Raw genomic sequence first — 27,877 nt, forward strand, 5'->3', positions numbered from 1 at the left:
ACTTTATGGGGCTTTTACATTTTCTTCTCCCACACTACATCTAAGTGAAGAGTAACTGCTGAAGACAATCCTCCCCCTCCCCAACTTCTCCGCCCCCAGTGCAAACATCATGCTGTGATTGGCTCTTCCTCCTCAACCCCAAATCTGTATTTGGGGGCACAATGAAAAAAAAAAAACCTGTGGCCTCAGGTACTTTGCTGTTACTGTCCAGAGCACATCTGATGCAATCTTTGACCACTCCTGATGTGTGTAAACAGGGAAGGGATGGCGGAGTGGGAGTGATGGAGGATGGACCAGCAGGTTCATAGTAGCTGAGAAGCAGGTCTTTTTCAGTTCGCTTCTGCTGCTTTGATAGCTTCACCCTTGGCTTTCTCCGCCCACTAAGTTCACTAGTACATCCCAACTCCGACCTTCCTAAATCCCACCCAGCCTGGGTCTGGCAACCAGAACCCTGGGTTAGCTTTTGTTCTCAATGTGGTTAACTGAGGGACCTGGAGAGACGCTGAGACTGGGCTTTTCACCTGTTAGCAAGGAATTTCCCCCTTGTTTCCAAACAAGTTCTGAGGACAGTGTTTCTTTCTCTTTCTTTTTCTTTTCTTTTCATTTCTTCTTTTTTCTTTTCTTTTTTCTTGTGGTGGAGATTCGAAGGCATGGGAATCCTACTTCCGTGAGATTGTTTCCCCCTGTAGTAACTGTAAATTATAACAGTGCTGAAATGACCACGTTTTTCTCAGTGCGCCACATCTTGGTTTTGTTTTGTTTTGTTTTGTTTTGTTTCGTTTTTTACCTTGAAAACTTTGTTTTCAAGAACAGTTATTTCCAGAGCGAAAGGTGACCCGAGAGAGGCCGCTGCTCTTGTGTGGAGCTCCCCTGGGACAGCATCACTGTTCCAAGGGTCCCTCTTTTGGGCTACCTGTTCAGACCTGAGACCGAAGGCATGGCTGCTTTCCATCCCCTGCCCTGCTTGGCTCAAGTTAATATCTGTGGGTTTTTTTTTTTCTTCTGCAAGTGCCTGGATTTCTGTTGTCCAGAAGCAGGCCACACTTACTGGAGCTACTGAACTCTGAAATCGGAAGCCTGTGGGTGGGTGATCAGAGTTTCCTAGCTTGGAAGGCATGGCCTCAGTCAGAGAACATTATAGCCCCAGAACAGAGGATGCCAAAGCAGTCGTTCGACCGGACACTGGAAGATTTTGATTCAGGTATTGCCACCACAGCAACATTTGTTTGTGGGTGGAGACACCAGGGTGACTGCCAGTATCCTTCCTCATCCAGCTGCCTCCTCTGTTTCCCTTGCAAAGTTTCCCTTCGCTTGGGTTCCCCGCAGTGATTTCAGGGAGGTGGAAATAGTTGGGAGAACATTTGTGTATCAAAGCAGCCTAAATATTTGCAAAAAAAAAAAAAATGTTTGCTTGAGGAAAAAAAAAAAGATTCCACTCAGGATGAGGAAGCAGTTGCTTAAACACCTCTAAAAACATTTGTGATTTCTTAAAGTCTGTTATTCATGAGCACTTTATAACCTGAATTTAGGGGGAGGGTCAAAGTGGATTCCAAAATGTTACAAATCTTACATGATAGTAAATGTTTTTTTGCTTTATGGTGTAGATGTGAAGGCCATGCTCACACTGAAAGAACACAGAAATGTATTTAAGACATAATTGGTTGCTAACAAATGTTTCAAAGAAAAGATGAAGACCACCTGAGATGGTGTAACACTGGGTGACACTGACCCATTCCTCCCTGTTCCTTCCTTCCATTTTCTCTTTCCCCGTGATGGATTCCAAGCAAATTACTATGCTATGATTTCTTCCTGTGACCATCCATAAGCTTTTTTTTTTTATTGTGGTGGTTTGATGGTTAGATCCCCCCCCCAAGCTCTGAATTGAATGTGTGCATTTTAATGAGCAAAGTTTTAGCTGCTTCCCACCTATGGTTTGGGAGCTGGAGAAAGCTTTGTCATTGAGGGCAGTTTTCTGAGCCTGTGAGCAATGGAGTGGCTGAAGGCTGACAGTCAGTGTACCGAGAAGCCCCTTGGATCAGGTGTTGTTTTACCATCTGGCCATTTTAATTAGTAATAAAAACGTAGGTCTAGATGCACAGGAAAAGGGTCTGCAGTACACAACGGCCCAGTGCCCTGTACTGATGCTGAGTCGCGCACGGCGACATCTTACAAGTGTGAAGCAGTGACAGTGTGTAATTGTATCCATTCCTCTTAGCTTAGGATTCAGACTTCATTTCCCCTTTGCACAGCTATGTGCCCCAAATGACTATTTTTATTAAATGATAAACAATAGTATACAATATAAATACGCTTTCATTCTTAAGCAATATGTATGCTTCATTAATAGTCAAACTTTCCTTAGTAATGTATGGTAGAACCTGGCTAAATACAGTGTAGGCATGAGAAGAAAGCTTGGGCCAGGGATGGTAGGTGTGTGTGTGTGTGTGTGTGCACACGGACACGTGTATTGGTTTTTCTATTTCATTGCTGTGTGTAGTGATGCAAATCAGTTAACCACCTAAATATTTCTTTATGCTGCACACATTGAATGAATACTAGTTGTAACAGTTTCTGATACATATCTATTAATATTATAATGAAGGTCATAGGGCACATTTAGGAAAGTGATCAATATTATATAGAGTTGTAAGAATTGATGGTTGTTATAAAATACAGATTACCAACTCATTACCCACTTCCTTGCTTCCATAATTCAATATTGTCTTTGTGTTAATAAGAGAAATGCAAATACCTAAGGGCACTGAGTTACTATCAGTCCACCAAAAAAGGGACCAGAGTTTTCAACACAAAGCATGGATCAATTTTCCTAAAGTATATATGCTCTTAGAAGCAATGTGATTCTTAATTAAGGCAGAAGCGGGTACATTTGGTGAAATAGTGACCCTCTGGAGAGATGGGGAGTGAGCATAGTTTAGGGAAATGAGTCTCAACATGAGTGTGTTCTTCTCTTAAGCACTGTGAGTTTCATGTTTGCAAACCACCGTGAATACCTTAAACGTTAATCACTTCTGTTGAGAACCAACCCATTATCACACACACACACACACACTCAAGTGTGCACACACACATGCATACCCACACGCATGCACATACACTTGTGCACGCATACGTGTATATACACACGTTCACATACTCCATATATTTTGCTTAAGGATGTGTCACTTGGAGAAAGTGAGGGTGCAGATAAAATTCCCAAGGGGGTCACCCGAGTTTGGATCCTTTCCTAAAAAGCTTTTCCAGCTTTCATTGTGGAATCATTTCTTCCTTGAGAATTCCTCGAAATGAACTAAGAATGTCTGCTTTCTTTATATGGTAGACTGAGGAAGCTGCCTGCCACGGGACAGTAGCTGTTTAATCCATTTTATCACACCTTCCTCAGCCATAACTCAATACCACCCCATGACAGCATTGACCCAATTCAGATGCCATTGCCCCTAACAACAAGCATGCGCTTCATAGGGGCCGCATAGCATTAGTGGTGAGTGGCTTAGATTGCTTTCAGGCTTGTTCATGGGACCTAGTGTGTTGTGCTATGTGGTGACCTTTGAGCAGAGGCCGTCCATGTGAGTCATTTGGTGGATGTTCAAGTAAGCCCCAGGAGACATGGAGACATGCCCATTCTGACTGTGGAGCTTTGTAAGGTTATATATATATATATGTGTATATATATATATATATATATATATACATATATATATATATATATATGGAGAGAGAATGAGAGAGAGAGAGAGAGAGAGAGAGAGAGACTTAAACATGGAAATTGGTTGCATTTTGTGCTGTACCAGACTCATTTACATGTTCCAACCTCATGACCGGTTTCATTTAAATAGTCTAGCGAACAGCTAGTGTCTCCTTGTTACTTGTCTTGAAACTGAAATGGTTGAGGCCACAGGCCTGTAAGGTTTTCTGAAACCCACCTGTCCTAACTTTTTTCCTTCTGATCCCCAGACCGCCCGCCGGTTTTCTTTTCAAAGAGGCCCCTTTTTCAAAGGAACTCAAATGAAAAATTTTGGGGGAGGGGGCAACATTTCCAATTTGGGGGGAAAAAGTAATTCAAACTAAAGTGTGTAGCCAAACTCCTTAATGGTGATGCATTTGCCCGGCTCTTCCCTTCCATCGTCGGGCCTGCTCTGGTGCCATATGGCCTACCATGGAACATTTAACTTGTCAGATATAATGGATTGTCCTGGAAGCAGATTTTTGCTTTGAGCACTCGGCTCCTTTCTTGCATCTCACTCTCTCGGCTCCAGGCTGCGGGATGAGCGATTGTGGTGGAGACGCACAGAAGAGGCACACAGTTGATTCCCCCGAAGAGAGTGACCTGCGTGGCACAGAATTTTACCCATGTAAAGAGGCATTATCCCCATCACTGGCCTTGGCGGGCTGCGCGTCAGAATCAGTTAAATCTGCCTGGACTTAACAGATTGTGCAAACAGTTCGGAATTGAGTGCTTAGGAATAACAAAAAAAAAAAAAAAAAAAAAAAAAAACCTCGTCATTTTAACTTATGCAGAAATGGAAGAGCCGCATCGGCTAAAGGGTGCATATCATTTGCCAAGACCTACGTGTCACCGAAGCCACCTGGTCTGTAGACACCGTGGACTCAGTTCATCTCTCAAGTCTGCAGAGATTTGATTTAAGGGGAAAAAAAAGGAATCACTTGATGGCCATGTCTCAGGGCTCCACTCTTTTTGTTTGAGTAGCAGGGGTTAGGTTGAAATGGCCATTGGGGTGGACGGACAAACAGCAGTGACTTCTCCAACCTTGCTTCCAGCTTGAGACTTATTTGGCAATCGTCCCTTTATTGTAACCAATTTGAAATCAGAGGCCACTCTTCCTGCGGGTTATTTAATCTTTATATCTGTGGGCTATTTATTCTTTATATCTGCGGGTTATTTAATCTTTATATCTGTGGGCTATTTATTCTTTATATCTGCGGGTTATTTAATCTTTATATCTGCAAAGAAGAACTATGTAGGATTTGGCATTTCTTTTTATTTTGTACTTTAATTTTTTTTCATTTTTTTTTTCAGAAAGTGCTGGGTGAGATGGGTGGGTGTTCTTTACGTTTTTTTTTTAAAAGACTCTCTTAAATAAACAATGCTTGTCGATTGATACAGCATTCAAATAGCTGTGAGCACCTTTTCGGGAATAACTTTTGGTAACCCCCCCCCACAGCAAATAAAATATAGAAGCTTAAAGAAGACAGTTTGGCGCTAACTGACAGAGCACAAAACATAGAAAACAATAGGGAACGTATGCATGTGGATTTAGACAGGAGACACTATGTACCGGGTGGCTGGAAAGCCACAAAGATGAATGGATTTGTATGCAGCATATGGATAGAGACACACTAAGAGAGATGCTATTTCAAAGAGTAACTTAATATAATTCACACACACACACACACACACAGAGTAAATGTTGCATTTACTTTACTTCTAAAAATACATGTATTGTAGAGAGTTCCTAATATAGGCCGCACAGGCCTATTAAAACCACAGTAGCCTTGGAAAGTAACACAAGCTCGCATATATGCAAAGAAATCTATCTCTCTCTCTTTTTTTTTTTTTTTTTTTACAGAACGGCTCTCGTTGAGCAGCCAAGAAGCCCTTGTTAAAGCTGCTGTTAAATAATAATGTACTTGTGTCTCTTAGTAATCCTAAATTGAGATTAGTTTTGTGACTAGCTTGCTCGCCCCTCTTTGAAATTTGGTCAGGTTTTAATGCTTTTAATAGGTTTGGGGAGTGCCTGCCTTAGCCCGAGGCTGCTGTGTTGGGGCATGTGCGCCCTCTGCTGGCCACTCTCGTAGGAACTGATTTGGAATGTGGAATTCTTAATTTCTTAAATTCTTAAAGTCTTAAGGTGTCGTTGGGTTTCCTTTTCATTTCACCTTTAGACATTAATAAATAATTTCTGCAACTATGAAGTCATTTAAGGTTGAGTACGGTCACTAATTTGTTCCTTGGCATTGAAATGTGAGTTCCAGTTTGGGTGTAGCCTTGCCATCTTAAAAGGACTTACTGACAGCTCAAAGGGCACATAAGGTATGCGATGCTCTTAGCCATCCTTTCCTTGCTGTTCGCAGCCTGCTTCTGTCTGCGACGAGTCCTAGTTTTCCTGAGCTTGGGAATAGAATTTCATGGGGGATGAACCCTGAAAGTCAGACTGTGTTCACAAAATGAGGGTAACCCCTAGAAGAGGGCTCCCTGCTGGGGTGCGCAGTTTTCCCTTGCTTCTAGGAAAATGAGCTCCCGTTTGCATCCTGATGCCTTATGAAGGCTTTTGGGGTTTCCCTAGAAATCTGAAAGCCATGCTCACCTGCAGCCGGTGAGAATGGTAGTCTGAGTGGACCCACTCTTAGTTTGCTTGGCTTTTCCTATTGTTTTAAGGCGTGTGGGATGTTAAAAGGACAGCTCATTCTTGGTCCCACACCACAGTATGAAACTGTTCAAGGACAGCTAAGAAGACTCAGCCTCTCTGCATTGCATGGTAGACAAACCTTGGGAGCGAGAATTCTTCCCTACGACGAGAGCAGAAGTCTCTATAAAGAACGAGCTCGTAAGAAAGCAGTAGGGTCTGTTGGCTCACTCCATTACATTTTCTATAATAAATTCATTTGTGTAAATGATTATTATACATCTCTGAGATTGTGGGATTGAATCAGGCCCTTAATTATGGTCCACGAAACTTCAAAGTATTGAATTGGGGTGGGGGGATGCATTGCAAATTTCTCCTTATTTGTAGGAAATTCTCAGACCAGTTCTTCATACATGGCCCCATGGAAGGGCTTAGACCAAGAAGAGACAACACGGCCTGTGAACGTCTTTTTGGTGGTCTGTTATCCCAGGTTTGGGTTCTAGGGACTTTTTAACATTAGTTTTCAATACATCAAATGAGTGTCCGTTTTAGAATGTTGTTTTCATGTATTTGATATTGCCAAATAACCGTATCCTAATGTGTAGTTCTCATTACAACCTCAACACCTCTGTTGACCGGCAAGTGTCCTCTCTTTTGTCACTGTGGTCTTCAATGAGGTTTTGCTAGGTTTTCTTGCTTTGGGCCATACTCTTGTGACACATCTCCCTTAACTGTAGTGTCCCAGATACTCTCTTGAGAGTGACATCCATTACTGACCCTGCTCTCCAGCTTCTGGCACATGGTGTGCACACGGGCTCTACAAAATATTTCCCCATTACATGGTTCAGATTTATTCCAAAAACATTCAGAGGATAATTTTTGCAGGCTCTAGCCCTGAAGGTTGCTGTCTGTAAACACTGGCATATTTTGTTTCCTGAATGCTTTGGATAAGATGAAGTCATGTTTCTGGCGCCTCCCCTACTCTCTGCATCATCTCCCTGACCGTCCATTCCTCTCTTCCTCTCTCTGCCATCCTGTGCTCTTGACTTCCTCCCTTGACCAAGTTTTTCTGTAAACAGGACACTTCCCTTACATATCACATTACAGGAATAGATGGGTTGTGCTGTTGGATCTTGCACCTCACGTTCGGTTAACGGTAGCCAGTGTCACATGGTAGCTGGCCCCGTCTATTTGAGAGTGTGGTTATTTTACCCACGTTCTTGGTCTTAAAGAGGACACGGGGCATCACCTTTCATTCATTCTAATGGCTGCCCATCTTTCTGATCTTTGTTCGCTCTATAGATAATCTCGAATACATTTTGAATTCAGATTTTTTTCTCAATTCCTCAACATAATATAGATAAACTTTGTTGCAATATTAAAACTAGAGAGACCATCTTTTCAGACATTACAGATAAACAGACAACTGGAGCTGAAAATGTTCACATGTAGATATACCTGTGTATGTACGTACAGTAGCTATGTATATTGAACGTATTTTCATTATCTAAGTTGGGAATGGAAACTTAAAGGAGATAAAGTATAGAGATTTAAAGAATAAAAGTAGAGATGTGGGCACACATATGCCATACGTATATATCATGTGAGCAATCTTCAGATTCTGTTCATACATAATATTTACTATGCTTTAAAATTACCCAACATCTATTTCTCTTATATTTGTAGAACCTTGAAGAACATATTAAATATGAGACTTAATTAGGAAAAGATAATCATAACACCACCACCCCCACTTTTGAGAAACATTTTCTTAGTCTGGCCTATGCTTGCTCAAGCTTGCTATCCTCTTGCCTCAGTCACCTAAGAGCTAGGCTCAAAACTAAGTTTCTTTAATCCATCTTTAGTTCACTCAGAGTTCTGGCATTTTTATTTTGATGTTTACAATTATCATTGTTAGACCTTATTGTTTATTGAACACAAAATAACTTATCTGGCTAAGTGATTCATGCAGTGAACTGATACTACCAATTTTCTTAAACTTTGCTAATAAAGTCTAAAAAAGTAAATAAATACATTCAAGGCAACACAGTCCAATTTATATGATATATTTTTTTTAACATCTCGGCAGAAGTATGACACATCTTCTCAGAGGAGGGACAAGGATCCAAATGCTTAGAGAGTTTGGGTAGAGGTACATGTGGGGTCTTTAAAGTCACACAGCCTTGTCACTTTGTGGAGTCCCATCTGTGTCTAAACATGATACCACTCTAGGGTCAAGCTGGAGAGAGGGGGTGATTTGGGGACATTGGGCCAGAATCTGATCCAGAGCAACAACCTTCACAAAAATCCACACAATTACTTATTGAATGAGTCAACTTGATCATGTAAAATAATTTCCTTACAACCAATGCCTTTGAGGATGGGTTCAGTGAACTTGAAGTTCCTGCTTGCTGACAGAATTAGCTTGAGATGTCGTTGTCTCAAGGGCCATGGCTACAGCTTGCTTGTCCTGTGAACTGTGGTTCAAATATGGTGGATATGTCGGCATCTCCATTTCGTTATCTAGCAGGCTGCTGGGTTTGTTGGTGCCTGCCCACTATAACCTGCAGAGCTCTGTGTACCTGTTAAATGGGTGGCCATAACTAATGAGATTTTATTAAAATCAAAATCAAATGCAAGGCTGGGGAGGTGGCTCAGTGAGCCAAGGGACACGGTAACGTGAGTATAGGAGTTTAGAGCCTCAGCACCCGGAGAGTCTGGCGAGCCAGAACTCACACATAACCTTGGCACTGGGGGCCAAGGCTCGCAGATCCTGCAGCTTGCTGCCCAGCCAGCCTAACCGATACAGCCAGCTCCGTACTCATCATCGAGAAACCCATCTCAAAAACTGAGGTAGAAAAGAGATTGAAGAAGCCATTCCAATGGTAGCCTGGGACCTCGACTCAAGCCCGCATAGGACGTGCACCTGAATATACAAGTGTACTAGGACCCTGTACACACACACAGACACACACAGACACACAAACACAGATACACACACACACACACACACAGACACACACACACACACAGACACACAAACACAGACACAGACACACACAGAGACACACACACACAGACACACACACACACAGACACACACATACACACACACACACACACACACAGACACACACACACACACAATACTCTGAACCTTATTCCACCTGCCCCAAGAACTAGTTTTTAAGAAGGGTCTTTCTCTTGATTGTTAAGAATTCTTAGTCATAGATAAAATATTTGAGGAAATATTGTTTTTCCTCACACACATCCCGAGTCTTTTCTTCTACATACGAATGTAACATTTAAAATAAAATAAAAACATATTTTTTAGTTTTGCTTCCTTTTGATATATGTACTGTAAAATAATGCTTTCCCCATTAAAACTTCTTAAAAATTCATTTTATGTGTATAGGTGTTTTGCCTACATATCTGCCTGTGTACCACATGTGTGCCTGGTACCCACAGAGGTCATTTGAATCCAACGGAACTGAAGTAACGGCTGCCATGTGGGTTCTGGGAATCGGACCAAGGTCCTCTGGAAAAGCAGCCAGTGTTGTTATCTGCTGAGCCATCTCTCTCTGGCTCTCAACGTTTCTCCATTTTTACTTTTAAAATTTATTTTATTTTATATGTATGAATGTTTTGTGTGCATGTCTGTCTCTGCGCTGTTTACATGCGGGCTCCCTCAGAGGTCAGAAGAGAGCCTTAGATCCCCTGAAACGACAGTAACAGATGGTTCTGAGCCAATGTGTGGGTGCTAGGAGTTGAACTTACATCCTAGGCAGGAACATCCAGTGGTTTCAACCATTAGGCCATCTTCCTAGCGCTTTCTCCTATTGTTAGACAGAAATGATTTCCTAAGAAATAGAAAGTTAAAAAAATTCAAACACACAAGCTGTTTTGTTTTGTTTTGTTTTTGTAAGAACCTACAAATCCCAAATTGCTATAGTTTCATCCATTCCTTGGAGACGCAGAGTGCCATAAAAATATAAACTAGGGCAGGAGGGACGTGGAGATGCTATGCACATAAAGCCAGTGGTAACTTACTCATTAGAAGTAAGTTAAAGGCTTCTGGGGTTGCCCTTCATCCTCGGGGTCTCTAGGGGACCCTTGTACAAATTGCTGATTCAGAAAATCATTACTTGGTGGTTCAAGTGGTACTTTAGTGGCCTTAAGGAGTTATTTGACACACCTCCCCAAACAGCTAAGTTAGCCCAGTCATTATGTTGATTAATTGCACACTCTGTGGAATTAGCGTTATTTTCAATGAAAGATTTTCCTGCATTTGGAAAATAACACGTAGAAGTCACACGCGTTAGCTCGCCTAAGCCCCGTTGCAAGGCAGTGGATGGGAGGGAGGATCAGCTGGCTGGCCTGTTGCTGTCTGGGGTCTGTGACATAACCCAAGGTACCATTTCTCTTCTGCAGCGAGAAGGTGCTTTTTGATGTATCAGAGGATGTTCACTTGAAATGTATTCCCATGGATGCCTTTTTATTTATTTTTTCCTTCCCCTGACCAGGGACCTGAGAACTCTTAGATTTTTTTCTAAACTGAGTGAAATTATTTGGGCACCTAGCTGTGGCCGTGTGGAGACAGTGTCATCTAGCATAGTCCCAAGAGAGGTGGCATGCTGTAGACAAAGCTGCAGTGAAGGCTTCCGTTTAGACCTCACCTCTCATACCTGCAGAGCTTCAGTGCCCTTTCTTCACTTCCCCGAATGCATCTGTATAAAAACAAGGGCCTGGAATCCATTTGCTGCGCTCCTAGAGCGCCTTCTGTTACATGATACAGGTTAAACCAGTTTCCATACTGTTTGAGTGCAGCACGTTGCCACTCTGTGTTCTGTAAGGAGAATGGACTGTAGATGCTGAACCAGAGGCTCTTCCCAAAGCAGAGTTTGGGTGGAGCGTCAGGCATTGTGTTTGTTGGGTTTTATTGTACATGGCTCTGAAGGCAGTACCTTGCCTGGAATAGAACAGTTGATGAGAGGTTGTCCAGCTCTACCCTTTCTGAAAGGATCAGACAGCTCATTGCTGAGTACCTTTGTGCCTTAAGGCACATCAGTTCTGGGAGAGATGGCTGGCTCTCAGTTCCCATCAGCGCATCACCTTTCTCCTGTGTTTGTTTCTGAGGGATGGAAAGACTTCCTTGGTACCCAGTGACTGGTCTATACTCTGAAAGTGGGTTACGATTCTTTTAGTTGTGGAATTTTAAATGCCTCCAAGAGACGAGAGGGCTGTCCTGGTGTATTCTCCTATATTCTGCAGGAGAAATGAGCTCTCATCTCTGAGATTTTAGACATCTGATTGACATTGTCTCTTTCTGTTTTATAAGACTCGTGCTCCTACCTGGGTATGGGGTCAGGGATAAGTAGAGTTGATCAGCCAGTTAAAACTGTGGAGGGGTACTGATTTCCATGAAACATAGAAGCCTACTGAGTTATCACCAAGTGAACAGTTGAGATAACTGTATACTAATTTCAGGAAGATGAAAACCTTTAAAAGATATGCCTCTATGAACCGCGTGATAGAAAACTATAGACATGCAGTCGCTGCAAGTGGGCCTGGTATACTTTTCGTCACTGTAATCCTTACCATTTGTCCGGACTCATATTAACACACAAAACAAAGATGGAAGCAGGAGCACATGTTCCAGTCAGTTTACTACACACCACAGTAAACGACCTACACAGCTCTTCTGCAAGGCTTCTAAGAACCTTTAAGATATAAGTTGAGTCTTTAGGGGGAAAGATCATAGATCACTTGAGACATTTTCTGTATACTTCCAATGAGGTTCCCATTTGATGTCTCGGGCCCATTGTTGGATCGCTTTCCCATGGAAGACAGTTGAGCGATGCTGAGATACTCTATGTTATAATTATGTCTTTATTCTCATTCTTCTCTGCGTATTTAATATACAGTTATACTCTCCACACAGAGAATGTGGATAAACGCTGTTTTCTGCCATGTTTTTGTTAATTACTTGCTTTGAGTTAACATGGAGACGGTGGCAGTTAATTGTGAGAAGTCACAGGTTCTGTGTATGTCATTTGTACAGCCGTAAAGTATCTAGAGACCCTTTAGGAATAAAACACCATGTAAATGTAAATTATCGCCGCCTATAAGACACTTTCATTAATTTCATATCAAATTCATGAGTGTTTTGAGCTCTGGGACTTCAGAGATTTCAGTGATGGCCTCTGGTTTATTTGTAGTTTCTTGTCCTAGACTTTAAAGATCATCAACAAAGCAGGCACAGCTGCCAGGATTTGAATCCTGGCTCCATCTATAGACTGGCATGGCTTCGGTCACTTTTCTGTGCCTCAGTGTCCTCATCTGTTAAATGGTGTTCATGCTGTCTGCCTCACCAGTTTTGTGAAGCTGAGTCAGATAGAGCACACAGTACATAGAGCCCTCTGGGTAGTGTGGCTCCTGTAGGGTGAGCCCTGAGCTCCTCTGACTTAGGTAAGGCGTGAAGAGAGCCATTCGGATGAGAGAGGAATCTACATAATCACCATCATGTATTTTCATCACCCCGTAACTTCTATCTACTGCTCAGTGGAGTAACCCTCTCACAGTATTAGAAAAGAAGGAGCAGAGGTGAATAGGTTAAAGCACAGAGATTGGAGTTGGGACAGAGACAGAAATTGATTCTGAGTCAAGCAGGCTTACCATGAGTTCCCTAGTCTGAGGCTGCGGAACAAAAGGCCCATTCTTCAGTTCCCAGAACGAGGATTAGCCGGGAAGTAGCTAGCTGGTATCATACCATGGGATCAGATAATTTTTCATCAAGGCTTTGAACAGGAGGCGGTGCTCCACCTTACAGGTGCTCCTGTTTCAGTGGTGTTTTTTTTTTTAATCTTCCACCTGGGTATACGTGTTAGAGAATCCCTTTACAAATCAGGGGCTCCATACCCCAATATGACACAATTATCTTACTTACTAACCGCCAAAGGATGGATGTGCTATGCCCCAGCTTACTTCTAGAAACCATACAGAAAAGTTGCCCCTATCTGTCTTTGGAGCTCTCCACCTGTCTTTAAACTCTCTTGTGAGCCCAGGGGCACTGATCCACCACAGGTGACTCCCCTTGTGAGTGGAATTGGTCCCTGAGCCCATTTTCATTGTCATCCATTCTCCTCGTGACAGGATACCATGCCATGTTGGAAGGAAAGTCAGACCCGTCCAATGACAAATCCTAGATTATCTAAAGACCTAATCTGGGTCCTTTAGATAGTTGCTAACTGCAGGGTCTTCACATTGCAACAACAATAATAACAACATTTCCTACTGCTTTGGGGGATATGATGTTAAGAGATTACCGTCAGGGTCAGCAAAAACACTGGCCCTAAAAATTGCACATGGCTGATATTTTCTGCTGAGAATTGGTTTTCAGGGGCAACAGAAGGAAGGAAGTGAATCCTTTATTGATTGCCATGTGGAGCCATTTTTTTAAGCAATCACATTTAAATATTGATTTCAGCCATAGGCTAGACTTCCTCTGGACAACGCCCACGTTGACTTCCGATATCGCTTGCTCTCTGTAGACACCGACCTGTCCTAGACAAGAGCCTGCATGTTGATCTCCTTTGTCTCCAGGGTTGATTGACGGGTGCCGTGTCTGCTCATTTACAGCATCCTTCGTATTTAATTGGTGGTGGGGGGAACATTGTGACACAGCATTACATGTTACTTATGTACATGCAACACTGCTGGAGAAGAGGAGTTGTTTAGCATGTGGATTTAGCTCTCAGTCGCTCCCATTCAGCCATCTCAACAACCCTCCTCAGGTCAGACCATTTGTTTCTTGCACAGAAATTGTTACCAGCAGCGAAATTTCACATTTGGTCTTCCTAGGTTTAAAAGTGACCCAAATGCCTGATAAGATTTGTCCCTCATATCTATTTCACAAGCCTCTCCCCTCCCCACCCCACCCCCCAATTTATGGCCATATAACAAATGTCACTAACGGGTTCTTTTAGTTTTTAAAATATGGACAACGGTACTCCGTGCAGTAAAAGACTTGAGCGATTAATGCTACCCTTATGCCTCTTGTGAGTAGTTTTAGCCATGGGGCTTGGCACCGCCACCGCTGTCTTTGTGCCAAAAAATATCCGCAGCGGCTGTCACATTCTAGTACTGGACGGTTGTCTTGAAAACTCTGCAGTGTGCGAGCGTGGCGGGCGCTGCTCATCACCAATATCTCCCTTCTTCGATATTGGAGCAATGGAATCCCGAGCTCCTTCAAAGCATCCGTCGTGGTCCCCGGGCTGAGGGAGGCTGGTAAATAATGGGGAGAGAAGGGACTGGGCTCTCTGTGCCAGCCAGTTGATGTAAGTGACAAAATCCATGGGCGGCATAGAGGAGACGCAGATATTTAGGGCCCTTTGTGTTCCTGAGCACACATAGTGACTGACCTAAGGGCCGCACTCAGATATCCTTGCAGTGAGCTTCAAAGTTCCATTGTCTCGAAACCAACATTCCATTGAATTTGGAACAGAAAATTCATATCATCAAGTCCATGCCTAATTTCTAATGGGTAGCTGACACATAGCACATGATTTTCTTCCCTCCTGCAAACTGAGGTGACATTTAAACATGGCTGCTCTTTATCATTTGAAATATGATAGAAGTAAAAAGATGTGATGTTTTCGAGGTCCCGAGGCTTTGTCCGCAATCCCCGATTATTTTGCTCCCAACCAGGGTTTTGGGCTCAGAGGACAGATTTATAGTTGAATTGAGGAACAAAAAGCTGCAATAAAGTTAAAGGCTTACGCTATTACAATGAAATGTGCTCGCCCATGATCTCTGCCGAGATCTATTTGATGGTAAAAAGGGGATGCTACAGATGAAACCTTCACAAGGAACATAATCCTTGGGAAAAAAAAAATTAGTCCACCTCCCAGCCTCCCGCTGGCTGTGCCGCCTCTTTGGTACCTCGCAGACTTCGACAGAGTCCTGGACGGGTGCCCATTGATGTCATGGAAACACTCAAATTACGGGAGAATGATTCATGTCTGTGCTGGTCTCTTATCCTCCCCCACACAAACAGGAGTAGATTTTTAACCCTGACAACTTGTAATTTGCAGTGGGTTTATTTTCGTATCTGGATAAATATTTTTTAACAAGCAAAATTAAGATTAAGCAGTCTGTATCTGATATGATAGTAAAGAACGCTGGGCCTATGCAGCCAAGAGCACTTTGGGGACTCTCTGCTGCAAGGATTCATATTTTCCTCCGCCTGTCTCTGGGCTCCTTCCCTCCCTTCTGAGCCCATTACTCTCTCTTTTTATTCTTCCTGTCTTTCTTCTCCATACCCTATTTCTCTTTCGCTCTCTGGTTCTTGCATTTCTCCTTTCTATTTGCATTATCTTAATAGAAGGAGCAGCCCTGGCTTGTGTATGTATAGCCAGACAAACGTTGGAAGAAAAATTGTTCTCTCCAGTTCTGTGTGTTAGAGAGGAGTTCTGGAAATAATAGCAGGTGCTGTCATTCTTTTTGGGAAAAAAACCCAACAGAAGAAGAAGGGGCCATTTTTATCTTCTACCCATATTTTATATAATAGTTCAGTATTTGGAAGTTATCCAGTCGGGACATTAGATTTTCCTATTCCTACAAGGTTAAAGCACTTGTTTTCCTCTTTAACTTTTCTGTCTGCCCACCATGAGGTGATGAAGATGTGAATGTTGTGTCCAAGTACTTAGGTCACTGTACACTTGAAGATTTCTTGGTTATAAGAACTTAAGGGAGGGCATGTGATGTTGCTTTCCTGAGAGTAACAGTTACAGTGAGCAGTTAAAGGGTAGGGGTAGCTTACATGGCACAAATGGTTAGGAGTGTCTGTGTGGACACATGTATGGGGGCACAGTCACGTACACTAGAGTTCCTACTGCCTATCTCCTAAGACTGATGCTCTGTGTACAGGCCCTGTCTCACTTCTGGATATTGACGCTGATATGGGCATTGATTTTGTACTTTGCACTGAACAACACTATGGCCGAGATACCGTTTTCCTAAATTTGAGTTTTGTTAAAAATCAGGAGAAAAGCTTATATGGTGGTGGAGGTGGGGCAGGGCCTTAAGGCTCAGAACTTGTTCTCTTTGAAAAACCACCCTCCATCCATTGTGTTAATATAGTGACATAGACACAGGGCTCACTTTACACCAGAGACACGGTTTCTGAAAGACAAATTCTGTGTGTGCTGTCAAGAAGGTTTACCCTGATCACACTGATGTTGAAGCCAAAGGGAAAATGACTGCTCTCCCTTTCAGTGCTTCTACTGAGTGAAGAAGAGAAATTTTGGGGTCATAAACTTTAAACAGGAGGTTCAGCTCCTCAAACAAGCTTTGAAATTTTCCCTCTGGGATAAGGGAAGAGTGTACTACCATTTATAAAGTACAATATACCTCAAAGCTATAGTCTTGATGAGAGATTGTCCCTCAGCCTTGGATAGAGTGAGGTTCTGAGCACTGGCCTGTCCCCCTAGCCTCTTGTCATTTTGTATGGTCAGTGTCCTGGGGCAACCCTTAGAGGAGTTAGAAATCTGGACAGGACATTCAAAAGCATGATCCTAGGAGATGCTCAGTCTGCGGGGAATCTGAACCGGGATTCTGAATAGGTGATTTCCCCAAATCCCCTTTCCCAAGGGGGGCCCTCATCACTGCTCTTGGTGATGGGGATCACTCCTGGGGAAAGGGAGTTTTTAAAAGGGAGGAGAGAGAGGTGGGGGGAAGGGTCTTAGCATTTTGAACAGTTTCTTTGCTAGATTCACCATCTGGAGAGCCCATGATTGATTAGCTTTGGCCTCCCTGTTAAGTGTCAATATAATCAATGGGAAGTACCAGGCTAGGGTCATTACATAGATCATTTGCCTGCTGTGTAAATAAAGATGAAATGGTCCAAATTTTTCGAGAGAGAGAGAACGTGAAAAACAAGGAGTGACAATTTGTTTGTTAGAGAAAGTGGAGGCCTCTGGAATGACAGTTTTTGGAAGTGTGGAGCAGTTTGGCTAAGAATAGGAATGAAGGATATTTTTTTCCAGTTTCTTGTCGCCAGAGTGAGGAAGCGCCATTCCCTGTCTTGCTTGCATACATTGCCAGTTGTGGCTCCCCTACGTATGTAAACATCGGAGCTGGGGAGTGGATCTCTGTTACCTGCAGGGGAAGTTTGCTTTAGAGGGAAAGCACGATTCATCCTGTTCTGTTGTTTCTCTTGGCAGGTAAAACAGAAAGGGGCTCATACTCATCTTATGGGAGAGAAAACGTTCAGGGTTGCCACCAGGTAAGTGCCACATTGGGCTGGGGACGAGGTGAGAGGGCTGACCATGGAAATGATTGCCTGCCTTGCTTTTCGTGGTGACACTGAAGGCCAGGGAGGGTTGAGAGTCTCCTGATGGCTGTCTTTAAGGAATGATGCAAACTGGAGCTTGGAACAAACAAACATCTCATTTTTAGGGCTCGGGGGTGGGGGCAAAGCTGCATCCATTGGCTCCCTTTTATTCTTTTAACCATCACCCGGTAACCCCTGGTGCTGTTGGCAAAACCAGCCAGGTCAGCGAACGAGGGTCTATCAAAAGAGTTTATCTGCAGTTGAAGAACTTAGCAATTTCTCACCAAAGAAATGTTCAGGGGGCAGCCTCGTGTCAGATGCGGGGTTCTGGGTGGCATTGCTCTAAATTATAGTTTTCTTCGGGGTTAGACGGTGCTGTGTGAAAAGAGGGTGGGACCGAGGGATAAAAATGTCTGCGGAAATATGATTTGTTATCCCTTTTTGTTTCTGAATTGTTTTTGGCTGGAAGTCAAGGCCGGCAGGCTAACAGTAAAGCCATCGTCGCAGGGGAAGCAGACATGAGTTAGAGGAAGAGGAGAGAGCACCTTAATTAAATAATAAAGTGCAAGTGTGTGTGTGTGTGTGTGTGTGTGTGTGAGCGCGTGTGCGTGTGTACATGCGTGCATGTGTTGCGTGTCTGTGCCCTCTGTGTTTGTGTATTATTAACTCTAAAGAGCCCATTTCGGAAAATGCTGTCTGTAGGGAAAAAGAGAAAGCCCTAAATTTTTATAAATATTTTTCTTTGAATTTTAGTCTCATTACCCATCATAATTAAAAGACGTATAATAAGGTGTACCTTAAAAGAGCAGGACCAGTTTAGTACTTCCCAGAGCCCTCTCTGAGATTTAAAAAATGCTTTTTAATATTCAAAGCCTTGTACCATTTTAGTCCTCACCCCGAGATGGCAGACATTCGTAGTTTTTTTAAATTTTATTTTATTTTTATTTTTGCAGAAAAAGGGCTGCTTCATCTTCTGAGCCTTCTTGCTTTTCTAGTTTTTTGAATGACGTGGGGGAAAAAAAATCCACTTGGGATTGAAAAAAAAAAAGCAACTTGTTTATTATATCCCTAAAAGCCATGTAAGCCCACATGTGCTTCAGTAACTGGGCACTGAAGGAAGTCTCCGTGCCAGGAGCACTCATTTCTCATGAAGGTAGAATTCTGGAGGATTGGTTCTGGACGGGTTTTCTTTCCCCTCCCCACTGCTGTATATATTTGCATTTTAAAAGTTAACTCCTCTGGCCCAGTTGCCAATTCAGTCATACTCCAGCATCTAAAAGATTTGTTGCGATGAGCTGCGCAGCTCTGGGTTGAGAACTCTTGCAGGAGGGGCAGCCCATGGCAGTCTGTGTGGAAAGAATTCTGCAGGAAAGAAACTTACAGCCATTCCAGTGCAACGGAAACATCTTTGGAATGTGAGTGCACATGTTCGGGGCAGATAGCCTGGGCAACCAGCCTTACAGAGCTGGGTCTCTGGTGTAAAAGCTCTCGATTCCTGCAGAAAAAAAGCTGGTTCCTGTGGGTCTGGTTTCTGAGGGTCAAGGCAGAGGTCGCCAGAGTTTTGGGGAGAAGAAAGTTAACAACATCCTTCCTTTTTGCAGATGGCCGTGGCACAGGTCTCTAGGTTTTTTTTTTTTTTTCCCCCCGCTGGGCCCCTTTTGCTGGTCATTGAGAGAATAGGCTTCCTAGACCCTGTATCCTTTCTTACTAATAGGAATTGGCATGATTCCTCACAGACACAGAGATTTCCTCTGCTGAGTAAGCCGGAGGTCCCTGAACTTGGGAAAGCATCATCCAGACCTTGGGAGTAAATGTGTGTACAGAGCGCAATCCCTTCTCCCTCCGTTTTCCGTTTTTTTTTTTCTTTTTGGGAATACTTTCCTCGGTGAAACTGGACTTTTGTTTGTTTGTTTGTTTCCAAACACAAGGTGAGAGTGGAATGGGATATGGGGGGAATTGAGGTGGTTGCCTGGAGTGTGTAAAGGCTGAAATGTCGGGACCTTGACTAGCTGCTATTCAGGAAAACTCTTTTTCTATATCAGAGCTGTTGCTTTTCTTGAGAGGCCGTCAGAGTCTTGCTGGGGGAGTGTGGCGCAGCCTTCCTTCTTAGTTCTGCTTCAGGCATGTGAGTCTTTAGAGCAATGGCTATGTGCGCTCAGCTAGGTCTTAGCTGTGTCCACCTAGAAACCGTGTGCTGCTCAAGGGTATCTCGAGGGAAATGCTGAGACTTCCCTGCGTGGGGAAACAGGGCTTGAGGGTGAGGTTGCGTACGCAGTCTGGATTTCAGCGTTCTGTGGAATTCGAGAAAAGAGCAGAGCAGAGTTTGTCTCTCAGGGAGTAGGTTTCTCTGGAGCTGCCTTGTTCTTTGAACCCTTGTCTACTACTTGAGCTAAACAAACCCCAAAAGAAAGCCAGAATCCCCGTGTCTTGTGCTCGGAGTCTAAATAGCAGATCACAGCTGAAATGATTCCCCACTGTGGAACAAGGTGAGTGACTGTCTCTCTTGGGAAGGGGAGCTTTTGTTTGCTCCGTTTGCCAGCTAGTGAGATGCTGGACAGAAAACCTTTAGATGGAGTAACCCCAGGAGCTGCAAGAGCTGCCTTTTCATATGATAACAATGTAGCCTGTGAACCTAAAGGGATGAGCTGTGTTCTGTGGGAGCTTGCCTATTCTAGTCCGGTGGTGTTTTGCTCTTCCTACACAGTGGCAGTAAGCAACAGGTAGTGAGTAAACCACTGTTCTGGAGACATACATATCATCTTGAGATATACAAAAGCACACCACTCTAGTACATAAGCATTGATTGTGTGTGTGTGTGTGTATAGCCTTAAGCAATTGATGAGTTTCTCTTAAAGATTTAGTGTTAATAGTATTAGACATAGTTTCCTAAAAATTTTAGCAGGAAAATAAAAAGCCATGAGGTTCTTTATTATCAATTTGTTTGGATTCATTAAAAATGAGAAATAATATAAATAAACACACCAATATACTTTCGTATGAAGTTACCAGAAATACATATATTGACTGTTTTTTTTTTTTCAACTTTGGAAACTGTGTAGACAAAGGTGGCTTTTCAAAGTTCTCTGACGAAGTCCAGAGAAACTGATTTATGTTAAATTGGTGTACAGAAATCACACACCCCGGCTTTAAACTTTCCTGCCAAATTCCCAGCTTCATATTACTTCTACTGGCAGAGAAAATAAAATTTATAATGGAAAGTTTGACAGAAACAGAAATGAGTGATAACAAACTTTTTCACCTCTTAGTCCATCCAACCTTAATCCCGGGAGAGCCAGCTCGGACTCCTAATGGGTAATGTCATAACCAACAGAAAGGGGGGTGGGGAAGATCACTCACTCCTGGTGTCTTTTTCTTCCCTGTGTTGAATAGATGCTTAACGATGTGTAGACTTTAAAATTTTGTCAAATTCTACTAGTTTTGTATTCAAGGTGAGGCAAACAGACTCTGTAACCTTGAGTGTGGGTGCGTTCGTTCTGAATAGAAATTGGGCAATAGTGCCTAGGAGAGGGATGTGTGTGTGTGTGTGTGTGTGTGAGAGAGAGAGAGAGAGAGAGAAAGTCCAGTCAGTTTAGCATTGTAGGAGTCCTCCTGAGCTGCTTACAGATCCCCCATTGACTCACTGTGCAGCCAAGTTTGACCCTGTCAGAGAGCGTTCTGCAGAAAACTGATACATTTTCAAAATGTGGCACTCCTCCTGACCTTGATGAAGCTTTTCAACTTCTTGCCTTAATTAGATTGTTCAAGGCATGGATCTATATTACATATGACCTCCGTTTCAAAGGCGGTGAAAATTAGTGATATGTTGAAGTCTGTTGGCATCCCTGCGCTGGCCAGGCAAACGTAGAGCTCCTTCCCTGTCGTGAAGTAGTTGAGGCCCACGGTACACTCAGCCATGCTGGTTTCATTTGAGCAGCTACTGACACAGGACTGCCCCGATAGTTTGGGATGTGTAGATATTAAAACTGATGGAATGGACTCAAAATTTATATTTAGTTAACCTAGGAGACTCAAATTTCAGAAGCTTGAAAGCTGTGGAGGAAACCAGCCATTTCTTTGTGTAACTTAGTTTGTAATTCCTTAAAACTGAACATGACTCTGAAATGAATTATAGATTTAAGAATGGAGGTGTTTTTTCTGGTTATATGATTGGGGGTGATGTAAAACATTACAACTGATGTGATCGTAAAAATTTGAATTTTTTTTTTTATTTTTTTCCCTCTCCCTAAACTGAAAAAAAAAATAGAGATAAGTTGAAAAGATACAGATCTCATTTGCTCTGTCCTGAAAATGGCTCCTTAGATCCTGTGGAGCAGATGCCCACATTGCTTTCGAGTGGGATGTAGTGTTTGAATGCGTGTTCTTGGTTCTGCCTGGATCATCTGGATCACTCCTCGGAGTGGCTCATAAGTAGGCTACTGCCCTATCCAGCAGCCCTCTGCTTTCTCTTTGTGACATTTCTGCTAATTTGCCATTATTTATGTTCATTGAATACTGGCTACCACAGGGGCTCCAGAAACTCCTGGAGAGCAAAGGCCTCCTCTGCTTTACCCCTGCTTGTGTATCCTGTGCCTGGCAGGTTAGAACCAGAAGACTTCAGGTTGTTTGCTCAGAGTCGCTGTTGGCAAACACTCGGGGTGGGGGTTGGTGGGGGGATATGAAGTTTGAACAGCACCTCTTGTGACCCGTGTAGTGGGCATCTTTTTCTGTGCCTATAATAGTTAGGTAATGGTATGCGGCCTTTCCTTCTAACCCGAAATGCTAACACGGATCCTGTCATTTTCTGGAGAGACACTGCAAGGTTCTCTGGGCTAACATCAACCTGTGCTTCATTGACTTATTGATGGTTTATTATTATTATTTTAATTTCTGCCATTTCTTCTGCATGGATAGCTGACATTCCTCTGTTGGAAAGGTGACTGGGAGGGTTTTTGTTTCTGGTGGGAACGTCCCTGGAACCAAAGATCAAAATTCGGATGTGGTCATTTGGCTATGCCAGAGTGAACAAGTGGAGCAGGGTGTTTGTAACCCGGATGGCTTTGGACATCTCGGGGTCTGAGTTGTATGTCATGACTGTCACTGAACAGGGATGATTAGGCAGCCTATTCATCTGGGGAGTCCTAATAGGTGTATTCCACTTCCAAAAGATACCCAAGTCTCATCAAAGTCGGAGAAGGAATCTTTTCTTTCATTGTGCTGCTCCGAATCTATTGCTGACCTTTTAGGGATGAGTTGGGTACCAAGGAGAAAGGGAAAGGGAACCCTTTTCCCCCACTGACTTCTTCCTGGGTGTTGAGGAGGGTTCAAGGCCTCCTGTTCTCTTCCATATTTTTCTTTCTTTTTTTTTTTTTTTTTTTTTTTTTTTTGGTTTTTCGAGACAGGGTTTCTCTGTGTAGCCCTGGCTGTCCTGGAGCTCACTTTGTAGACCAGGCTGGCCTCGAACTCAGAAATCCGCCTGCCTCTGCCTCCCGAGTGCTGGGATTAAAGGCGTGCGCCACCACGCCCGGCTTTTTATTCTTTTTTTTTTTTTTTTTTTGGTTTCCATATTTTTCTATGTATATATCCATGCATGCATGGTGTAATATCTACCACCTACCTACCTGTTGGCTCCATGTCTGCTGTTTTTCTGTCTGTTCACCATCTATTCATCTATTGATGTTTGCCTAGAATTGTGTCAAACTCCCAGGCAGGCCCACTGGTCTCCCCTCATTAACGTGAGCTAACGAGGAGTACAGACATGCCTTTGGTTTTTATTTTGCATCTCACATAGTAAATGGTTTTTAAGAACCCAGAAAATACAAAACTAATAAAATGAAGTACCATATATCCACAACAGAAATAGTTGTCAATATTGATTTTTTTTGTGAACATAATACCTGCACGTATATTTTCAGAAAACCATTTTTAAAGGCCAGAGCTAAGATGTCTTCTCTAGATCTTTCAGGATGCATCTCTTCAAATTCGGGCAAATCTCTTGTCTTAACTCGGATATTATTACACCTCCTAAAGAAGTTATTGATTGTTTCTTCCTCCTGGGTTCATATTCAAGTTGCTTCAGTCATCTCCATGAAAATGTGCCCAGGAGCTTTCTTTGTAAAAAATGCTGCATTGATACAGACATTCGGTTTGGGTACCTCTCTATCATCTTTTTCAGATTGGAGGAATCCCTCTTTTTACTATTCCTTCGGCTGATCGTTGCCTCAAGACGACCAGTGTGCTTGCCTTATAGACTATCCCCTTTCCTAGAGATGTGGGTTTGTTCCCATGTGATGATGCCCAAATCGGTTCCTCACTTGTCTGTCTGCACACTGAAAATCACATCTAGACCTTCGCTGAGAATTAGACCGGGTGTAGTCCTGGGATGACGGGGAATGCGTCATGGTCATCCCACCAGCACCCTGGATTCATAGCAGTGTTCACCGGATCATCTAGTTAACCTGACACGTTCTAGACCAGTTTGTTATAAAGAAAGCTTTCCTGTCTTGTAAAGAGACCCTTTGATAGTAGCCAATTATCCGTTTCCTCCACAAGCTATTCACTGAGTGGTTTTAGCATGTGTTGATGAAACCTGCCCGAATCACTGGGTTTCAGTTGGGATTTATTTTAATGAATCAATTCACTTTTGTGTCTGTGGTGAATGCACCTGTATCTGGACCAGTGTCCTGGCTTATAGGTACCATGTGGAGGCCAGAGGGCGACTTCTGCTACCTTCCTATATCTCCCTCTATGTTTTGGAGATACAGTCTCTCGCTAACCCTGGAGCCTACTGTTTCTGTTAGGCTAACTGGCCAGTGAGCTCCCAAGAGCTGAGTGTCTCCACATTCTCCATCACTAGGGTTACCAGTGTGCTCTGCCATACCCTGTTGTGAGTGTGTGTGTGTGTGTGTGTGTGTGTGTGTGTAGTATGTATAATGTGTAGTGTGTGTGAATAGTGTGTGTGTAATATATGTGTATCTGTAGTAATGTATAGTATGTAGTGTGTGTGTATAGTATGTATAATATGTACTGTGTGTGCACATAGTGTGTGTGGTGTGTGTGTGTGTCTGTAGTATGTATAGTATGTAGTGTGTGTATAGTATGTATAGTGTGTGTTGTGTGTGTGTATGGTGTGAGGGATACACACTCGGGCTCTCATGCTTGAGTAGCCAGCCCTTTGCCTATTGAACCGTCATCCCCTCCACTCATCCTGATGAGACCTCACAGTCTACCTGTCTGACTGACAATCCTCCTTATGGAAGAGCTCTCTTTCATTGATTTTGTTTGTTTTAATGTCACTACATTTAATGTTCCCTGATAATAATGGTGTAAGGTCAATGGCCCTTAGTTTAAATATGCTCCTTATCGGTGGGTTATTGGCTCTAGTAAAGCATCCTTCTAACCTCCTATAGTTTATTGACAAGAGAAACAGTTCTGGCCCAGGAGCTGATCAGAAAAACCCTATCTACAGGAGGCAGGAGTAACCAGAAGTACACAAGAGAAACTCCAGTATTTATTTTTTAGCTGAAATTTGGGCCTTCAAATACAAATCTCTGTTTCTGTAACTGTAAGATCAGCCTTGCAATAAGCCCTCTTGTTTTTCCAAAGTCTTGTCTTGCTTTTCCGTTACTGGGGATTTAGTTACTACTAAATGCCCCCCAGAGTTGACTGCCAATGGCTGACCCACCCACTCTTGTGGGTTGCTGCCATATTCTAGGCTCTGCTCTGAAGAACCAGCAAGATAGAGAGAGTAACCACGACTTGGATCAATCCAGATGTGATTGAAAAATTAAGTCAAACTGTGCATTTCTGAAAGGTTGTTTAGACTGAAGGAGTGCTGGGAACTAACACTAGGTGCCAATATCAACCTCTGAGCTGACTGTTAATCACTCCCATTCAGTGGTCTAGGTAATAGAACCCAAGGAAGTGAAACGGGAAGGGTCCGAGTCACTCTAAGTGTCAGAGACAGGTTTCTCACTCTAATGTGTCTGGCTTCAAAAACAGAAGCCTTGTTCCCTGCCATTCCAGGCTATGACTGGGGCTCTAAGTTCCATGGTCTGCATTAGCTCTTATCTAGGAAATCTGCCTCACTGTGGGTTTCATGGTCCCTACAAAGTCTCCATTAGCACAGTGCTCAAAACAAAACAAAACAAAAGAAAAAAACCTTTGCTTAGATCTGTTCAGATTGGCTGTGTAGTTTATCCTGCCATTCCTGACTGCCCTGCATTGAAAAAAAAGTATATTGTATGAATAATCTATTTAGTAACATCCTCAGACTTAGCATGTGCAATTTCCTCACAATCAACAAGGATTTCCTGTGAAAAAGGCTAGGGTAGGATATGCCAAATCACATCTTAGCAACAGCACAGCACTTCCTTTAAAATGTACAGATTCTCTGTTGGCCTTGGTTTTCAGAACGAGGGGCTGGCAGACTGAGCTTTGCCATGACGCATTTGGAGTCACAGAAAAATCACGTTATTGTTCCCAAAACACTAGAACGGTGTAAGGTAAAATTCCTAGACAACAGCTTTAGTGGGCTCTACAATAGGGTCCTAGTAGTTTTTAGACAATGACATGTAGCCTACTTGTGCAGGGTACTCAATAACAGGACGTGAGTTAAGGATATAGGGCAGGCTTGCACAGTTCAGGATGGGCACATACACAAAGCCATCGGATGTGGTTTGAGATGATGTATGACTACCAAAGAACTAGACATCCTATATCCAGATTGTAAATTCATGAAGATTTTGGATAACTTCTTTTTTTTTTCTTATGTAAAGCATTGGGAGTTTTTGAAAATTATTAGAAATTAGAACAATAATTGTTCATTTTGTATTTTATTGTGCATAGAGAGAGGAAAATCAGTTAATATTAAAATATTGATATAATTCTGCTGTGTGCCCAAGAACCTTCCACACTGACATATATCTTGTAGAAATGATGATTTAGGATCAAGATAACCTTCAAACGTGATGTAGCTCAGATGTATATTCTCGTGTCTAAACTCAGGTAGAGCACCAATTCATAATCAAAGGAATGTTTGCTTAAGATCCTTAAAATGAAATTGAAGACTAAAGTGTCCGCAATGCCAAAAGATACGAATAAACCCGGTCAGCTGAAAGAAATTCTCCAGAAAGCTATTGAATTTGCAGTGGGGCATTATCTCAGTAACGTGCCTCGGATTGACACGCTCCTCCTTTGGACCTTTCTTCCTTCATTTCTCACTTGTATGCCGGGTGGTTCCATGGGCTCACTCATCAATACACTAAAGGAATGTTCTGCATTACATCCTTCTGCTCACAGTGAGCAGCGAGTGTCCATGATGTATTGGAAGTAGATCATGGTGGCACAGAAGCCCAGCAGAAAGGGCTGTTTGGCTGTATTCCCTTCCATGTTGCTGTTATGCAAATACTGTTTTTGTGATCTCCCCCCGACCCCCAACGCCAGAGCATGGCTGGGTCCTTGTATTTAATAAAGGGAGAAATCACATTTTGGTGGGACTGAGACTTTAGGCTGGCACTTCACCAGATCTCCTTCAATGGGATCTGTTATCAGTCATGGCATCAAGCGAAACTCCCCTGTAGCCAGGCTTTCTACTGCCCTCTTGATTCAAAAGACTCCTTTTAGTAAAAAAAGGATTTTTGTGACTTGAATAAAATCTATCCTCTTATTTGGAGCCCACCACAAAGCCCTGCTTATGTGCGTTTGGGACAACAGCGAGTCAATGCTGCAGTATAACTGAGGAGTGATGGCAGGAATGCTCTCTACCAGTGACCATCCCCTGAGTGCTATAGGCAGCGGCCTTTGTGTGGTAGTGTTTGTGCATGCATGCAAAATAATCCAAGCTGATTTGTACCACCATAATGAACAGCAGGCCACTGAATCTCTTCAGTTTTATTGGTATTGTATACAGTAAGTTATTAAATTCCATTTCTGTAATACACCTGCAGTAAAAGAACCAAGCATTGCTGTACTTGAAGAACACGGTGTGTGTGGTACAAGGCCCATCCCTGCCTTACACCCCCAACAGCTGCTTTTCAGATTGCAGAATCCATTGTATATATTCCCTTGAGCCCACCTCTAATAATCGAGACACATCTGCCATAGCAGTATTATAGGCATATGTAGTTTTATTGAAAACTATACCTGTAAAAAATTAAATAACTCC

The 27,877-nt window shown here is 42.9% G+C and overlaps 1 protein-coding gene across 21 annotated transcripts in view; it reads left to right on the forward strand.

Moving 5' to 3' along the window:
* Tcf4 (transcription factor 4) overlaps positions 1 to 27,877 on the forward strand; it is a 343,670-nt gene that overhangs the window by 158,746 nt on the left and 157,047 nt on the right. For 12 of the 21 annotated variants that reach the window (XR_015046030.1, XM_085833424.1, XM_085833430.1 and 9 more), the window contains one exon: positions 17,606 to 17,667. Coding sequence is in view for 15 of the 21 variants with exons in the window: in XM_085833424.1 (XP_085689550.1) it covers positions 17,606 to 17,667 (62 nt within the window). In the remaining 6 variants the exon portion in view is untranslated. Of the gene's footprint in view, positions 1 to 17,407; positions 17,502 to 17,605; positions 17,668 to 18,833; positions 19,131 to 19,423; positions 19,644 to 19,998; positions 20,202 to 27,877 lie in introns of those variants that run through there. The other 9 variants (XM_085833432.1, XM_085833434.1, XM_085833433.1 and 6 more) reach the window with 4 other exon arrangements.

The sequence above is a fragment of the Mus caroli genome, unplaced genomic scaffold, assembly GCF_978045245.1.
Source record: "Mus caroli unplaced genomic scaffold, Mus_caroli_1 scaffold_19, whole genome shotgun sequence".
In the NCBI taxonomy this organism is placed as follows: Eukaryota; Metazoa; Chordata; class Mammalia; order Rodentia; family Muridae; genus Mus; species Mus caroli.